The sequence below is a fragment of the Corvus moneduloides genome, chromosome 4, assembly GCF_009650955.1.
Source record: "Corvus moneduloides isolate bCorMon1 chromosome 4, bCorMon1.pri, whole genome shotgun sequence".
NCBI classification, from domain to species: domain Eukaryota; kingdom Metazoa; phylum Chordata; class Aves; order Passeriformes; family Corvidae; genus Corvus; species Corvus moneduloides.
In genome coordinates this window covers 11,116,250-11,131,551 of record NC_045479.1, presented here as the reverse complement: position 1 = coordinate 11,131,551, position 15,302 = coordinate 11,116,250, and the positions used below count along the sequence as shown (strand labels likewise).

Genomic DNA, 15,302 nt, shown 5'->3' with positions numbered 1-15,302 from the left:
GTGCCTTTCACATGTGCCTAACCAGCATTTTCTACACAATTCACAGCAAGAAAACATGCAGAACCTTCAGCATGTTCCAACAGGAGTTAACTAACAGGAGAAAAAATCAGTGAGGTGAGAAAAAGAAAAGGAAGTAAAAGCCACAGGTCATGGGTAGGGAAGAAAAAAGGATAATGCATAGCCCTTCCAGTCCCTTCCAGTTTCTCAGGAAATTCTTGAAGGAAAAAACACTTTCCCCCTTTTGATTAGACAGCTTATCTGTTGGGGAAGGATGGGAGGAGGGATGGGGGACAGGAGTGACTCTGTATATACACAGTAAGAGAAGCGATGGAATAGCATTTTTTTTGTCATTTTCAAAATCAATTTGTTTTTCCCATGAAAGAACTGATCAACAGTTTCCTCTGAACTTCCCAGTTCATTTACAAAAAAGCCTTTTCCTCTTCATAGTAAAGACTGTGACAAAAAGGGGTTTTTTGATCAACACTTTATGACATCATTTGTCACTCTGTGTATTATTTAAGAGCATGTGTCATCACTTGGAAGGAGGCCAAAAGAGAATTTGTATCCAGCTGGACTTAGGGTAAGTAATGAGTCAAATAATCAAATCCAAATCTCCTGCTAGACCTTTCAGGTTCTGATGAAATTCAGAACTGAAAGGGGTCTCCAAAAACAGCTGTTGTCCTGGGTTTTGTGCAATTTGGTTATAAAAATCATAGCAGTAAGATGGACATGTACTGAACCATAACCCCCACGTGCAACATAAAAGAATCAGGATCTGAGATCACTTTTTTCTGCTCAGTGCAAGGATGGCTCAGCCAGGCTGTGCAGTGAAATACAACCCAGAGCCACCTGCAACTCAGCAAATTAAGCAAGGAAAATGTTAAGAGTCAAAAACTTTTCTACTTTCTACCCCTGCTAGTGATTTAACATGCATACACTATGCCAAGCCAGTCAGACTCGAATCTTCAGATTCAATCTGTGACTTGCTCCCTGTTTTGGAAGTGTTGACCGGTTGCACTGGAAGCAACATGAGCTGTAAGTTCTCAGCACGTATGTAAAGAAGCTCTAAATCTCTCAAATTTGGTGTCAAGAACAGAGCACCTAAAACCAGAACCCAGCAGGGACTTCCCTTCACTGGATACAAATATCCATGGCTTTCAAGGAGGCATAGTGGGATAGCACAGAGTTCAGTTCAGATTTGGAAGACCTGTGCTGGACTGAGTGACTGGCAACAGCCAAGTGAAATAACCACAGCTCCCAGCTGACATGAGCATAGCATCATTCCAACATCACACACATGGGAGAATAAAAACATCATAGGCTGGGAGCTTCTCCTGTCACAGCATAGGAGCTGTTCAGTCTGTGGGTGGAATGAAGACAGGACACAAAACTTACACATGGCTGAGAAGAAACCTGAGAGTCACACTAAAAGTATTGCGAGGAAATATGAAATGTCTTAGCGGTATTCCAGCAAATTACTTAAGAGAGACTTCCTTCATTTTAGCAATATTTAAGGGGTTTTTTTTGGTAAGAAAAGCATGTTTGCTGCATGTCATAAAACATTTAGATAAATAAATATGTTTTCACCTAAAGTAAGATTGAAATTGTTACTCAACACTACATTAAACAACAATAACAACCACGTCTTTCTCAGACAGAAAGGACCAAGCCACACAAACACACCCTGGCCACCTTCTTAGCTTCACACCATATTTTGGGCATCCAAAGTGGCCATTATCCATCAGGACACCCAATGCCATTGGGTATGACGCACAAGTCTCCCCCTCTTACCTCGGGGTCTTTCTCGATCTCCAGCCCCGCTTCCAGCAGGTTGCGTTCGTACTCCTCCCGCTGCAGCCGCTTCTCCTCTTCCAGGGCATCCAGCGGGCTGAGCTCCACCACCTCCAGGCCTGGCAGCCCCGGCCACTCCCGCAGGGCATGCTGGCCATCGTCCTGCTGCTGCTGCTGCTGCTGGGGCTCAGCACGGCCCTCCCTGGTGCTTCCGTTCCAAACCAGGCCCACAGAGGCGGATCCACGCGTGGGCTCCGGGGAGGCCGCGATGGGCACGTGCTGGGCCAGGCGCCTGCGGTAGTGGTAGGCCAAGACATAGTCGACCTTCCTCTTGCTGTCCCTGAAGTGCAGGCCACTCGGGGAGGCCTTGTCCCTGGCCCCTCCCTGGGTCCCATCCATGTAGTTGTTGATAACCTGCAAGAGAAACACAGGAGTCTCAAAAAAGCCCAAATAGGTGGGAGGAGTCTATCTCCACACGGGCACGTGAAGCCATGAAGAATCCAGGTACGACCTACAAACATTCATTTTGCAAACCAGTTTCACTTCATTCCTTCTCTGACCATAAACTAAAGATAGTGGCCTTATCCCAACACGTGGGATCCCTACAGAACAGCAGGTACGGAGGCACACACCAACCCTGTTGCCCTGTTCTGCACATGCACAGACCAAAGGGAGAAGACACTCACATTTTGAAAGTGGACAGAGAAGTGAGAATAAGGATCACATTACAGGCCATGTGCCATGTGCTGTGGAGCAAAGCAGGCAGGGAAGGGAAGCAAAAACTGTGTCAGAAGGGAAGAAATTGATCTTAGCCAGAACAAGAGAAATATCTTCAATGTAGTTCAAGGTCCAGAAGGTCAGGGCTGGACAAAAACACTTTGAGAAATACCAGGGATTAGAAAAGATACGTCCCATGAATGGTTAACAGTGCTAGCTTGTATTTTAACATATCATGAGAAGACTGCATGACTGAAAGGAATCCATGGCTAAAATCCTTCAAACCACCCATGTTGCACTCAGTCAGCCCCTCAGACCAGCCCTTCTTCATCATCTCCCTCTCAGAACCCTTCTGGGATGCAGCTCCAACAGTAATCCCACCATCACTCCCCAGCCTGGACAGGAATTCTGCAGCATCCATGTGGAACTCTGGCACTGGGGCATTCACTTGCACTTCCCACTCACCAAGGCAGCCCGTGAGTTTTCCAAACCGTTTCCAGCCACCATTTCCAGCACAATGCTGCTGTGTAAAGCCCTTCACAGAGCTCTCTAAAGTGTTATTCACTCGAGTGACACCAGCCCTCCAGTGATGGGGAAACAAGATAAAAGCAAGGGTCAACCTGATCCAAAGCAATCATCCCATAACCTAATTCCAGACATTTATGGTTCCCACAGGTGACTGTACAAGCAAAATCTTGACAGGTACCAGTCACAGGTTTCTTTCTCTCTTTTTCTCCCCTTCCTTACATGTGTTGGTAGTGCTGAAAGCAAAGTTAACCACTCGCTGTGTGGCAGTTATCTTGTTTGTTAACACAACACAAACTTTTGAAGGCATCATATAAATGTGCATATTATTATATACATCAACACCTTGCAGATTCTTGTTTTTCATTGTTTTGCTTCACTTAGTTTCCCACAAAGTAGCTTTCAGTCATCATATCACTAAATAAATATTGGGTTTACATGCATGCTACATCCTTCATCCTTTCACAAAATTACCACCAAATAATCTGTTCTGCGCACCACACTTACCACACCCTTCATGAGTAAAGCATAAATACAGTCCCTTTAGGCACACCCAAAATTACACTCAGCACTACATCCTGGCAGAATATAAAACTGCTTGTGAGACAGCATTTTATTGCAATTTCCCATTTCCTAATTAGATACATTTTCATGTAGTACTCACAGGCAGTCCATGCAAACCTCCTGGATCCATCTCTGCCCCAGTGAGGAAAAACCCGTGGCAGATTTCTAGTGTCCCTCCCAGGGACTTTCAGGCTATACAGCGCAGAAGGAATGATGTCACCACCACCACCAGGTCACTGGCACAACGCAGTGCATGAGCTGGCTCTACAGAAGATGAGCCCTGAGCATCCTCTCCTCCCTTACTGGAGGGTGTGGGCAGAAACAAGAAGCACGAACAAGAAGCAGGAGAGGGAACAAGGAGGTTGGAGAAGGTGAAAATCACTCGGAGGAGGTTTTCCTGTTTGTTACTGTGTGGAGCCACCTGCCACATCCCAGCCACCTGAGAGGGCACCATAGCAACACTTGGTGTTGCTGGAGTTACACAGGGGATGAGGAGAGTCAACAGTGACTCTCCCTCTCCGTGGACTCTTTTCCTCGCTCTTGGAAGCAAGGTGCCATCCCCATAATTATGGATGTCTAATTCACAGAAAACAAACCAAAATTCCCACAGATTTCACTAAAGACATTTCCTGCCCCTAAATTTGCACTGCTTGCCTTACCACGTGACATTCTGGCACAAGAAGACTTTTTTAGGGAGGAACACAAAAAGTTGCAATTTCAAAAATGTCTCTGAAGGTACTATCAAGATCTTTCCTCCCCTCTCACAGCCACTGTAAAAGTCAGGAACAGTGATTTAAACTACCAGCTTAGGTCCTGCTTTCACTGCTTCTTGATACTTCCAAGACAAGAAGCCATCACACCAAGGAATAAGAAAATGGGAAGGTAGGATCAACATTTCATGATGATTTTGTTTTAGTGGTCTGATAGCAAATATATCACTACAAATACATCCCAAAAGGTGCCTCCTCTAATGACAGCTCCCCTCCAAACACCATAGCCCCACCACACTTCCACTGGGAATCAATCCAATCCAGCCCCCAATAACACCTGGGCACATCTGGCTCAGGGTTGGCACAAGCACACCCAATTTAGTGATCAACCTGCAGACCTTTTCTGCCACTAGGGGTAATAGCAACTCCTCCATTCCCACTCTGAGGGATTTTGGCTAAAGTAAACAATTAACAAAAGTTTGGTGAGATTACTACTGCAGAAATTAATTCTTGCTGTGCACAGAGAGACAACTGAACCAACAGAGGCTGTGGTATCAATTGCCTCATAAAGATGCTTCTCCCAGTTCTGATTTAACCAACACACAGGAGGAGTGCACCCTGCTTTCTCCTCCTGCTTCAAGCCTCTTCCTCATCCCAAAGGCACTTGAGGTAGGTCAATGAACATGCAACCCTACTTACAGAACTTCTGTAGGACACCACTGACGCTTCAAGAGCTCCATTGGTCCTGCTTCTGTGCCAGGAAGACCAGTTCTGAGAAACAGTGAGGTATTTGCTGTTGTAGGCTGAAAAAGAGTCCCTTGCTGATTTTGCTGTCTTCTGTCCATTCAGGGTTGGGTGTGAGGAGGGTAGAGCAAAGTCTGAGAAGGAGAGATAAGTCTCATTACATTAAGCAGTTTTTGTGCAGGTGGTTCCCTAACAGAATGAGAAATACTGCAGTAAGTAAGTATCATTTATTTCTAGTGATATGAACAGATCTGGTGGTATCAGGTACAGGTACAAACTTATGGACCATGGTCATTCTCCATGAAGAACTCTTTATGCACGTGAAACGCCCATGAAGTACATCTAAGTTTATACCTACATGTTCTGGTCTCAGGGACTAATGTCTGGAATATCTAGACATGTTCCCCATTTCTCGTTGTTTGACAAATGACATGGTCACAATGCAGAATAATGGAGGGTCTGGAGGGATGGAAATCATCACAGAATCACAAAATGTCCTGGGTTGGAAGAGATCTGAAAGATCATCTCATTTCTATCCCCTGCCATGGGCAGGGACACCTTCCACTATCCCAGCTTGCTCAGAGCCCCATCCAACCTGGCCTTGGACACTTCCAGGGATGGGGCAGCCACAGCTTCTCTGGGCAACCTGTGCCAGGGCCTCAGCACCCTCACAGGGAACAATTTCTTCCTCATATCCAATCTAAACCTGCTCTGTGTCAGTGTGAAGCCATTCCCCATTGTCCTGTCACTCCAGGTCCTTGTCAAGAGTCTCTCTCCATCTTTCCTGTGGGCTCCCTTCAGGTACTGGAAGGCCACAATGAGGCCCAAAAGCCTTCTCTTTTCCAGGCTGAACAATCCCAATTTTCTCAGCCTTATAGCAGAGCTGCTCCATCCCTCTGATCCTCTTGGAGGTCTCCTCTGGCCTGGCTCCAACAGGTCAACTCCATACAGGCAGTAGCACAGTGAAAAATGCTGATAAAAACCAATGGGTACAGAAACTATTTTGCATACAAATGTTTCATACTCTTTCCCCCTCTAGTGGTGCCACAGCTGAAACGGGGTTGACTGATCCATACTCTCATTCTCTTGGAGAAGCTCTTACTGTGAGGGAAAACTATGTCTTGGTCCTTCTTCCAGCATTAGTGTTTTATACCCAGGAGAAGACATTCTGTACGCATCTGCCCACATGGTCAGCACCATCACCACTACAGAGTCAAAGCACCACTGCTGCTGTCCAGTCAGGACTTTTCTCCAAGAAGAAGAAATAGCTCCCATCTATCCAGGCAGACACCACATCCACTGTGTACTGCGAAAGTCTGGAAGCTGTATACCCCACTCATTTAGCTGAGCCTCTTCTATCCCCTGTACTCAGACTGAAACTGCTTCCCAACCACCACGTTCTGAGAGGGCAGACAGTGGAATGTTAAAGAAGGAAATGCTTGGAGGAGGGGGGCTGACCCCTAAATGTTATGATTATTCTTATGTTTCCTATCAGTTACAGATTAGGGTCCAGCAGCACTTGAACAGTCCAGCAGATTGACTCACCAGTCTTCCCTGTCAGATCTCCCAAGCAGACTCATGCTTGGTTTACTGTAATGAAGCACATAATGATGCCACAAGGGAAACTCCAAGGAAAATAACTAATAAGTGAAGGTTTCATTCCCAAAGGCCACACACAATGTTTCTCCAGTATTTTCAGACTGAGTCTGGGATATCTCACAAGACCTTTACATAGTCAATTAAAGACCTCTTTTCTTTCCAGTCCTTTTAACTAGGCCGAGGAAAAAAGCTGCAGTTCATTTATAATAGCATGATTTCATTTCCATTATGCTTCCCAACCTCCAGAAACTGTGTCACGAACCTGAGATTAACACTGGTAAACTGGTGAGGCAGTCAGGGACTCCCAGTCAGAGTAAGTTTTTTGATGGAAATGCAATTGCCATATCTGTATTTGGAAGACTCCTGTTCTCCCAAAAGCTTTACATCTTCCCGAATTAGACCAATTGAACCAAAATGTTTTGTTTTGAGTGCATTCCAAATTTGACAGTTCTTGCCTGTGGTACAGCAGTGCCTCAGGGGCTTCAGCTTCAGATGCAGCCTGACCTCATTCCACCCTGTAAGCCTTTATGACATCTGGCCTTACATGTTCTCATTCTGTAAATATTCTGGAGGAATTAGTATCAATAGAATGTGTGTGTGTATGTGAGAGTGTGTGTGTGTGTGTGTGTGTGTGTGTGTGTATGTGAACATATATTAAATTTTTATACATGCACACATGCATAGCTTTGGCGTATATGTACATATATATATATGTATCCCCAGAGACCAGCAGTACAGTGAATCTTGAATTCAACTCGGAAAGCAAACGTTAAGAACTACACTCATTCTACAAAAAAAGCTGGGGAGCCATCCCTCCAGTCAAACTTCATTAAGTTGTAAACGGCTTCCAAGGACAAGATAGCTCCAGCACCGAGATCAGTGACCAGCTCCAGTTCCAGCGCCAATTCACAGCCAGTCACCACCTGCTCACTCAGCCTCTCTGCACTCCTTTGCCTCAGCTTTTTGCAAACTTAAGGGCTGGCCACACGTGCAGCAATCGACCTCACTGTTTGTGTTGCCAGGTCTTTGTCTAATGTGCCACCACGAAGAAGTCGAACAGACTGCCAAAAGTGGAAGAACTGAGAGGATCTGTTAAAGGACCACACTGCTTGTGAAAGAGGCGTTAAAGGAGTCTGCCTAATTAGGAGCTCTGTATTAAATCCCAAGCAACAGCCAATTAACTGAGCTGAGTGGTCCAGATGATCAGATTATCACAGCACAGCTACTTGCAGAATACGATGCAAGTGGTTTGGCCTCCCAGGGCACAGACAGCAAACTGCTTTCATTTATCTTCCTCTCTTTCCAGTTAAGTGCCAGAAAGGCTCTACATTTCTGAAAGACACCACAGTTAGAAGGATGCTCCTCTGCGAGGCTGTTCAAAACATCTGCGATTTAGAAGCATTGTTTGGCAAACTCTACCCCCCAAGTTGGGATGAAAGAAAACCTACTTGAATTTCTTGTTTCCTTGTAGCTTTACTCAAACATATCTTTTTCAAAGGACCTATATATATATCAAAAGGTGTAGCATGGTTATACATGTGCTCTTTAGGTCCTCAGTAAATAATGACTTCTCAGCTCTGAATATTCACATCTAGAGTTGCTGATTTCAATACAGGGGGCTGTATCTCTGCTGTGAACTCCAAACTATCACACAGCTCACCAAATCCTGCTATTTCTGTGCTCTCCCATCCAGTCCCTTACATTAAATTATTTCTATAGTGGACCAAAGTGTGCAAGATTTAATGTCACTGCACTAGATTCAATGTCTACTGCTGATCTGTCTTTTTTGAGCCCTTCTAGTGCTCTTTTTCTATGTCAGATCCTTCACTGTTTGTTAGTCCTGATATACGCTCATGTCAGGAAAATCGGGTGCTTTCTGTAATTTTTGCATGTAGAGTAGAATGAAAAAACCAAACCAAACAAAAAACCTCGAAACCCAAGAGGAGGGGAGGTCTGTAAAGTTACAGACACAGTTGAACTGTGTAGATGAAGCTCAGCCAAAATTACTTCTTATGCACATCTCCACCAAACTCAACACAACTACAGCAAAGCGTGATTTCCTCCCCTGTGTCTTCAAAAGCACCATTTTAGGGCCTGTTAAGAATCACAGGAGTTAAAGACAGGCAAGGCTGTTTGGGTTGTCTCTAATGCTATCTAATTTGCTCACTGTGTGTTCAGGGCTCATACAGTACCTCTCAGACTGCAGGTGGAAAGGGCAAAACCACAAATCCTGACTAATGCCTTGGACAGCCCAGGTGCATCTGCCTGTCTGAACCCCATTCCAACACTCAGTTTGAAATGTCCTGAGCCTCCAGGACACCCAGCTGGAGAATCTCTTGGGTAGGACTCAGTATCTCAGTTGTATTCCTTTACATCTGGCCACACATAACACTGATTCCCTTTGCTTTCCCACCTCCAGAATATGATTAGAGAAGAAATGCTCTTTCTAAAGAGAATCATCCAATTCTGAGCCTAGTTACGGGACAGATTTTAATAGAAACAGCTAAGCAGCAGGGGACTAAACATCTAAGTAGTTCTTGAACCATTCTAAAGAGAGATATATCAGATATCTAAAATTTAATGGTCAAATTCTATCCTTCTATTATTCAAATAAGAAGTTTGAAGTACACAGCAGAGATATAGCCCCAGAAACAATGAGCTAACATGGAAACAACCATAGAGCTTTTGACCGTGACAGCAAAAGAACAATGACCCAGCATCAGCAGTGCAAATTATTCTAAACTTGTGCACTGGGGACTCCAACACAAAGGTTTTATGCACTGAGCACATTTGTTCCTGGTGTATGGGAATTGAGATCTCAGGGCTGCACACTTTCTTCTGGAAAAGGATATTGCTCACTCCCCACAGTTGCATTGCAATAAGGCAAATGCAGGTGGAAACAGCAGAAGTCCAGCACAAGGCATTTGCCTAGTGGTTGTCTTTTCCACATGGATCACAACATTGACCCACAGCTGCACTCCTGAGGCTTCAGGAGAAATAAACTCTGCATGTTTTATCTCTCTGTACATAACCTGGGCCGCAGATTTCTCTTTCTTTTTTTTTTAATGTCTTAAAGGAGACAGAGAAGTCCTTCCAAAGTACTCCTTTCTCTGTTCTCCACCCCATTTTAGTCTATCCCACTTCAAAGGCAGCAATTAAGAATGAAGCAGAGAACAAACTTACCGGGCATGTGTGTTTCCATGTTGCCTGGAGGTTTGGCTGGAAGTTGCGTCAGTGCTAAAATAGGATGTGGCTATGCCGTGCACAATCTGCTTCTGCACTGGCTTAAGGAGGGAACAGCACCAGCAGCTATTTCCATCCTGCCCTGATCCTGATTTAAGCAAACCACAAACTGAAGCTAATTAGTGAGACCTTCTGGTTTGGTGATTACCCTTATGGAGGGAAGAGAGGGAGAAAGACCAAATTCCCATGACCTGAGAGGCCATGGCAATTCTCTGCTGGAACTTCAGCACCTTGTCTTCATGCTCCATAACGCCTCAAGAAGCAAGGTAACAACAGGCATATTTTGTCCAGAAGGCAGTGGAGAGGAAGGAAAAAAGCTAATGCAGAACCAGGGCTCCACAACAGAGCCAGCACTGTCCAAAGAACCAGCACTCGAGGATCAGATTGTCTTGGAGGTGGTTTCGGCAGGGAAGAGTGTCCTTATATCCACAAAGCTTCACAGTGCTTCCGGGTAGGAGGTAAGTGTGGAAAGGTTTTTATAAGGCTCTGTTTCAAGTACTCAAGTTACCTCAGTGCCTGGATGCACTGTCATTCCTGCATGAAATATTCAGGGAATTATCTTGTAATCAACTGTCTAATCAGAACAGGTGATGGATCCTGCTTAGCCTCCTACCTTGCAATTTAAGCAATGTATAGGGAAGAAAAGCTGTTGATGACCAACGCTATCTGAGAAAGGACTTTTATTTGCTAATGCTAATTAGAGGGAGACATAACTAATTTGAGTCCAAATCTTTTTCTTCTTTTAGCCTATTTATGACACTATGATGGTTTCTCTAATGTGACAGGGAGAAATTGATTTATTCAATGCCTGAATAAAGTCCAGTGGTTCTACAACCTCGTGAACCAGGACAGTGCACTATGTCATGGCTGGCAAGAGCAGAAGTTGTCTCTGTCACAGAGAGATGGGCTGATGCACTCTGACTGTGTTATCAAATCTGCTGACTATGTAAAGGGAAGAGTGCAGCTGTTGTGTCCCAAAACTTGGGCTGAGTGATGTAAAATTTTCCCAGCAAGACTAAGAAATATACATGGGGCTTTAAATTCATTAAATCACCCCACTCTTCTTGGTCCCTACTTTGAAATGGCATTTCTTACCTTCTAACCGATATATCAACAGATATCAAATACTTTGTTCTTTTTACCCTGCTAGTATCTTGTGTTACTCTCAGAACTTCTTTCAGAAGTTTTAAAAATCATTAATATATTTCCTAGCCAGGGAACAAATCTCCTGCTTTCTACAGTTATCTCAGGGAGAGGGAAATAAAAACTTTATGGAAGTTCTGCTACTTTCCATGCACAATCTATGCTGCTCCAACTAAGCTCAAAACCAGAAAGGCAAACGCTCTAATTCTGGAATAGTATAGGAATGTGGAGGCAGGTCCTGCTGGGATCCCTGTGGAGTTATAGCTCTGCCTGCACAGGTTCCAATTACCAGCTCCTATAAGCCATAAGGATGGGTGTATTACCTGTATACAGGTAATACACTTAGCTCAGGTAACAAATAATATACACAGCAATATGAGAGGAAACAATATCCAGCTGCTTAGAATGGAAGTAGTCTATTTTTAAGACTTTCCAATGAAGAAAATCATATCTTGGCATCACTGTCTTTCCTGAGGTACCTGGGTACGGTGTTAATTGATAATGCAGAGCTGTGACAAATAATACCAATAGACCCAATCGTGTTTCACCTGCTGTACAGGAGTGGTGCTTGCAAGTCTCTAGAAGTTAGCAGAGTGATTAGATGTTTTTAATTATTAAGAAGTTATATAAGACTCTTCCCCAAATTCATTTAGCATTCCTGTAAATCTATCCTGGGGCACACTCAACGATCCAGTTGGTGTTCTGAAGCGGTGGGATGTGCTCCTAACCATTGGTGGAAAGGTAAAGGCCAGGGTAGTTCAAACCCATCAAGGCTCACAAACACTATGCATGACTTGGGAAATGACATTCCTCAAAGCCTGGCTTTTGCTGGAGAATGTCAACAGAGCAGTCAGGTGTGCAGTGCTACATGATGTGCTGGCACACTTGATCATAGGCAGGATGATGCTCTTCACTTCTGCCAGGGAGGAATGCTCCTGGAATTGCACTAATTGCAGCTGCCTGTGTGAAAGGCAATGAAACCCGCATGGAGCAGGTCCGAGCCCGCTGCATCCTTAGGCAAAAGACAGACAGCTCTTTTGGGGCAGATGGCCTGAAAACGTTTGATTCTCATGCCAGCAAGTCAAGGTCAAAAATGTATTTACCTCCTCAGCCTGTTTAAGATGTTATAACATTCCCTTTGGCTTTTTCTTTCCTGCCAGTCTGTTTCTACAACAGGATTTTCAAGGAAGATTCCTTCTGGCCTTGCGTACGACAGGGGTTTGGAATACACAGGTAGTAGCCAGGCCTGAGTAACAACATCCAGACCACACCAAAGTCCCCAGAACTCCTCCCTGCTGTAAGGAAAGCCAGTAAGTGCTCTTCTCCTGGGCTGCACGGCACTGAGAAGCCAGTGCATGACTCATACAATTCATTATCTAATTGGAAGACCGGTCTGAAGCCACGAAGCCTTAGGCTGCAATCCTGTTAGCTTTCATGAGCTAAGGGTCAGTCTGGGTGAGGACACAGGTGGAAACAAAGGGACATCCCAGCCATGCAAAGTGAAAGAGGATGACATTTGCCTTTTACTCCCAATCCATCCCTTCTTTCTGCTCCTCTCCAATGCTCCAGGTTGCTATTCCAGGAATTGCTGATCTTCAGTTCCAGATGAACTGTTGATTCCCTGGGTGACCCAAATCCATCTGTCAGGAAGCTTAATATCCAGAGGCAGCTACAGGAAGGAACTGGTGTGAGGGTGGAGGTAAACTGGTGACAGATCTACTGCAGCAAGTAGGGCTGGTGCCAATTAAAACTGGGTTTCTCTCTCTGGTGTTATTGTGGCCCTACAGCAGAAGAAACAGAGATGCATGGAAGGCCTGCACTTCTAGCACTGTGCAGCAATAATGGATGTCTTGAAAGAATAATAAAAACAAAGGGGCTTACAATTCAGGGTGTGTTGCATCCACAGCTGAATGGCAAAAGAAAAGCAGCAGGGATCTGCCTTGTTCCTCTAAAAAAGGAATAAAATGTACCTTTTTAGTTGAAAGCACAAGAGTTTTTGTTTGTTTCCATGCAGATGTAGAGGTGTTTTGACCCATTTAATCATGTCACAGTGCTATTCATTATTTAAAAATTATTAATTAAATGAGAAGTTTAAATAATCCTTACCTTTCAAAAATGCAAATGAAAATAACAGTCGTCCCTCTCTCATATTTTTGAGAAATTAGTACTTCCCAGTGAAACTGCTTCACTGACACAAGATTCCTCCAGGACCAACAACACTCTGAAAAATCTTTTGTGTTCCATGGCCTGACCAGAAAAAGTAGAATTTAAATCCTGGTAAATTTATGCCTGGCAGCAGTAACTAAAATAAACCTGCCACTGAAAAATCTGCATCTAAATGAATTCCAACTTTTGGAACAAATGCAACAGATGAAGTTCCGGCACCTGAAAATACGGGAGATAACCACTGAGCTTTCTCCTCCAGTTGGTCTGGGGAAGGGCTGAAGTAAGAGCTGTCCTTAACCCTGTACACAAGTACTGAGGACTTGCAGAATTTACACAGCCTGTCCTCAACACACAATTTCTTTGCATTCAGCCTCAGGAGAAACACATATATGCATTGCAGAAAGATATTTGGTTGTCTGAGCCACAACCAGTATTGTTTGTGTACCAGGAACATCCCACTCTTATTCTGAAGCGTTATCCCATAATTACTGTATTCCCTGAAAAGAATGGGAGGAAAAAGAGCAAAAAATTAAAAGTCCACAGTGTGTCACTAAGGACTGAATCAGGGAATGAAAGTGTAATGTCTTTGCAGACAATACTAAGTGATTTGGGATATGTTCTTTAAGTATAAGCAACTGTTTCCAAGCCTGATCTACTTGTGGTTGTTCAGTGGATTAATTTCCACGGTGAAATGGAGGGGATCAATACAACCTGCAATCTCTCTCCCACAATCCACCCCAAGATGAATCAGACTGCGTTCTGTTGTGCTGGTAAGCTTTATTGTTTGCTGTGTTGATACAATTATTCAGCATTCTAATGGATAAGGCAGTGTACAGAGAAAATGAGGCTTGCATTGTGAACTTCCTCCATCATAAAGCTTCAGATTAAGCAACTGGGCTTCTGGGCAATATTCATGGTGTGCACTTCCGAGCACGGCATTCGCACAGCGAGGCGGAGTGGATGTAGTGCTGCACCATGGTCCCGTTGGGACAGCGCAGCGGGATCGTCACCGTGGTGGTCTGAGTGGCTGTACAGCAGCTGCACAGGTCTTCCCACTGCCCTGTCTGAGCAGAGTACTTGGTGGTGCTTCTGCACTTGCCCTAAATGGAAAAAAAGAGAGCTGAAGTTTGAACAGAGCTTCATTGCACTCAGAATCCTGGTTCTTTCCTTCAAAATATCCATGGGTGACTTTGTCCAGCTTCTGTGCTCTGCTGTAAAACATGAACTCAGAAACAGGTACCTGACTCCAGAGTGTGGGGTGCTGCTCAAAGAGTGACTTCTTATGAGCATAAGCAGAGCAAAAGAGAGGTGAAGAAACTGCTCACACACACGCAAAAGCCCGGAATTCAAAATCTCATAGGGAATGTCCAGACATGTGGTGTTGGCTTCTGAGCAAATGTGGTTATCATACATTCAGAAAGTGCTTTAGCCCAAATGCTGCAAGCCACACATCCACTGTTGTCCTGCTGGTGCTATTTTTCCTTGTTCTGCTTGTCTGGCCACTTAACTAATTTAGACCAAGCTGTCAGTGCCTGTAGCTATAAGCCCTCATGATGTAAAAACACACATCACACTCTGTCAGAGTTCATTTCCTTTGGTGGCTCTGTGCTCTTATTTCCCAGTCTAATTAAATTAAAATATCCTATCATTATCAGGGAAGACTTTAGAAAAAATTTACTTATTATTTATTCCCAATATAAAATCTGGACTTCTGCAGGAGAAACATTGATACTCATGACTTTATGGCTATGGTCCATTTACTTTGTAGATAGGACAAGAGGTCAAGAATTATTAGTTATGCCATAACTCGGATTGCACACAAGGGTTAATTAAAATCCTCGTACGGGGTTTGTTTATCTTGGAAAGAGCAGAGATGGGAACACCCAGAAGGGAAGTTATGCTTCTGTTTTAAAAGGAAGTTGCCCTATAAGGTGTAAGCAGTGATGGGCTGGAAATTAAACTTTTAAGCTGATTATGGAAGACACAAGATACGTAGAACACAACAGCTTGGTGCCAAGGCTAACGGAGGAATCACAGAGCTTCCAGGGCACACAAGTCAAATCTTGGGACTCAGGTTTAAAGATCTTTTAAAGTGTCATT

The 15,302-nt window shown here is 44.2% G+C and overlaps 2 protein-coding genes across 2 annotated transcripts in view; both read right to left on the bottom strand.

Moving 5' to 3' along the window:
• Positions 1 to 9,916, bottom strand: part of ANO2 (anoctamin 2) — a 149,155-nt gene extending 139,239 nt beyond the window's left edge. Inside the window, exons 1-3 of the mRNA XM_032107542.1 lie at positions 9,834 to 9,916; positions 5,007 to 5,185; positions 1,792 to 2,205 (exon numbers count right to left, since the gene is read on the bottom strand). Coding sequence (XP_031963433.1) covers positions 1,792 to 2,205; positions 5,007 to 5,185; positions 9,834 to 9,852 — 612 coding nt within the window. The 5' untranslated portion in view covers positions 9,853 to 9,916. The remainder of the gene's footprint in view (positions 1 to 1,791; positions 2,206 to 5,006; positions 5,186 to 9,833) is intronic.
• A 4,170-nt stretch (positions 9,917 to 14,086) lies between these two features.
• Positions 14,087 to 15,302, bottom strand: part of VWF (von Willebrand factor) — a 123,487-nt gene continuing 122,271 nt past the window's right edge. Inside the window, 1 exon segment of the mRNA XM_032105904.1 lies at positions 14,087 to 14,302. Within this exon segment, the coding sequence (XP_031961795.1) occupies positions 14,087 to 14,302 (216 nt within the window).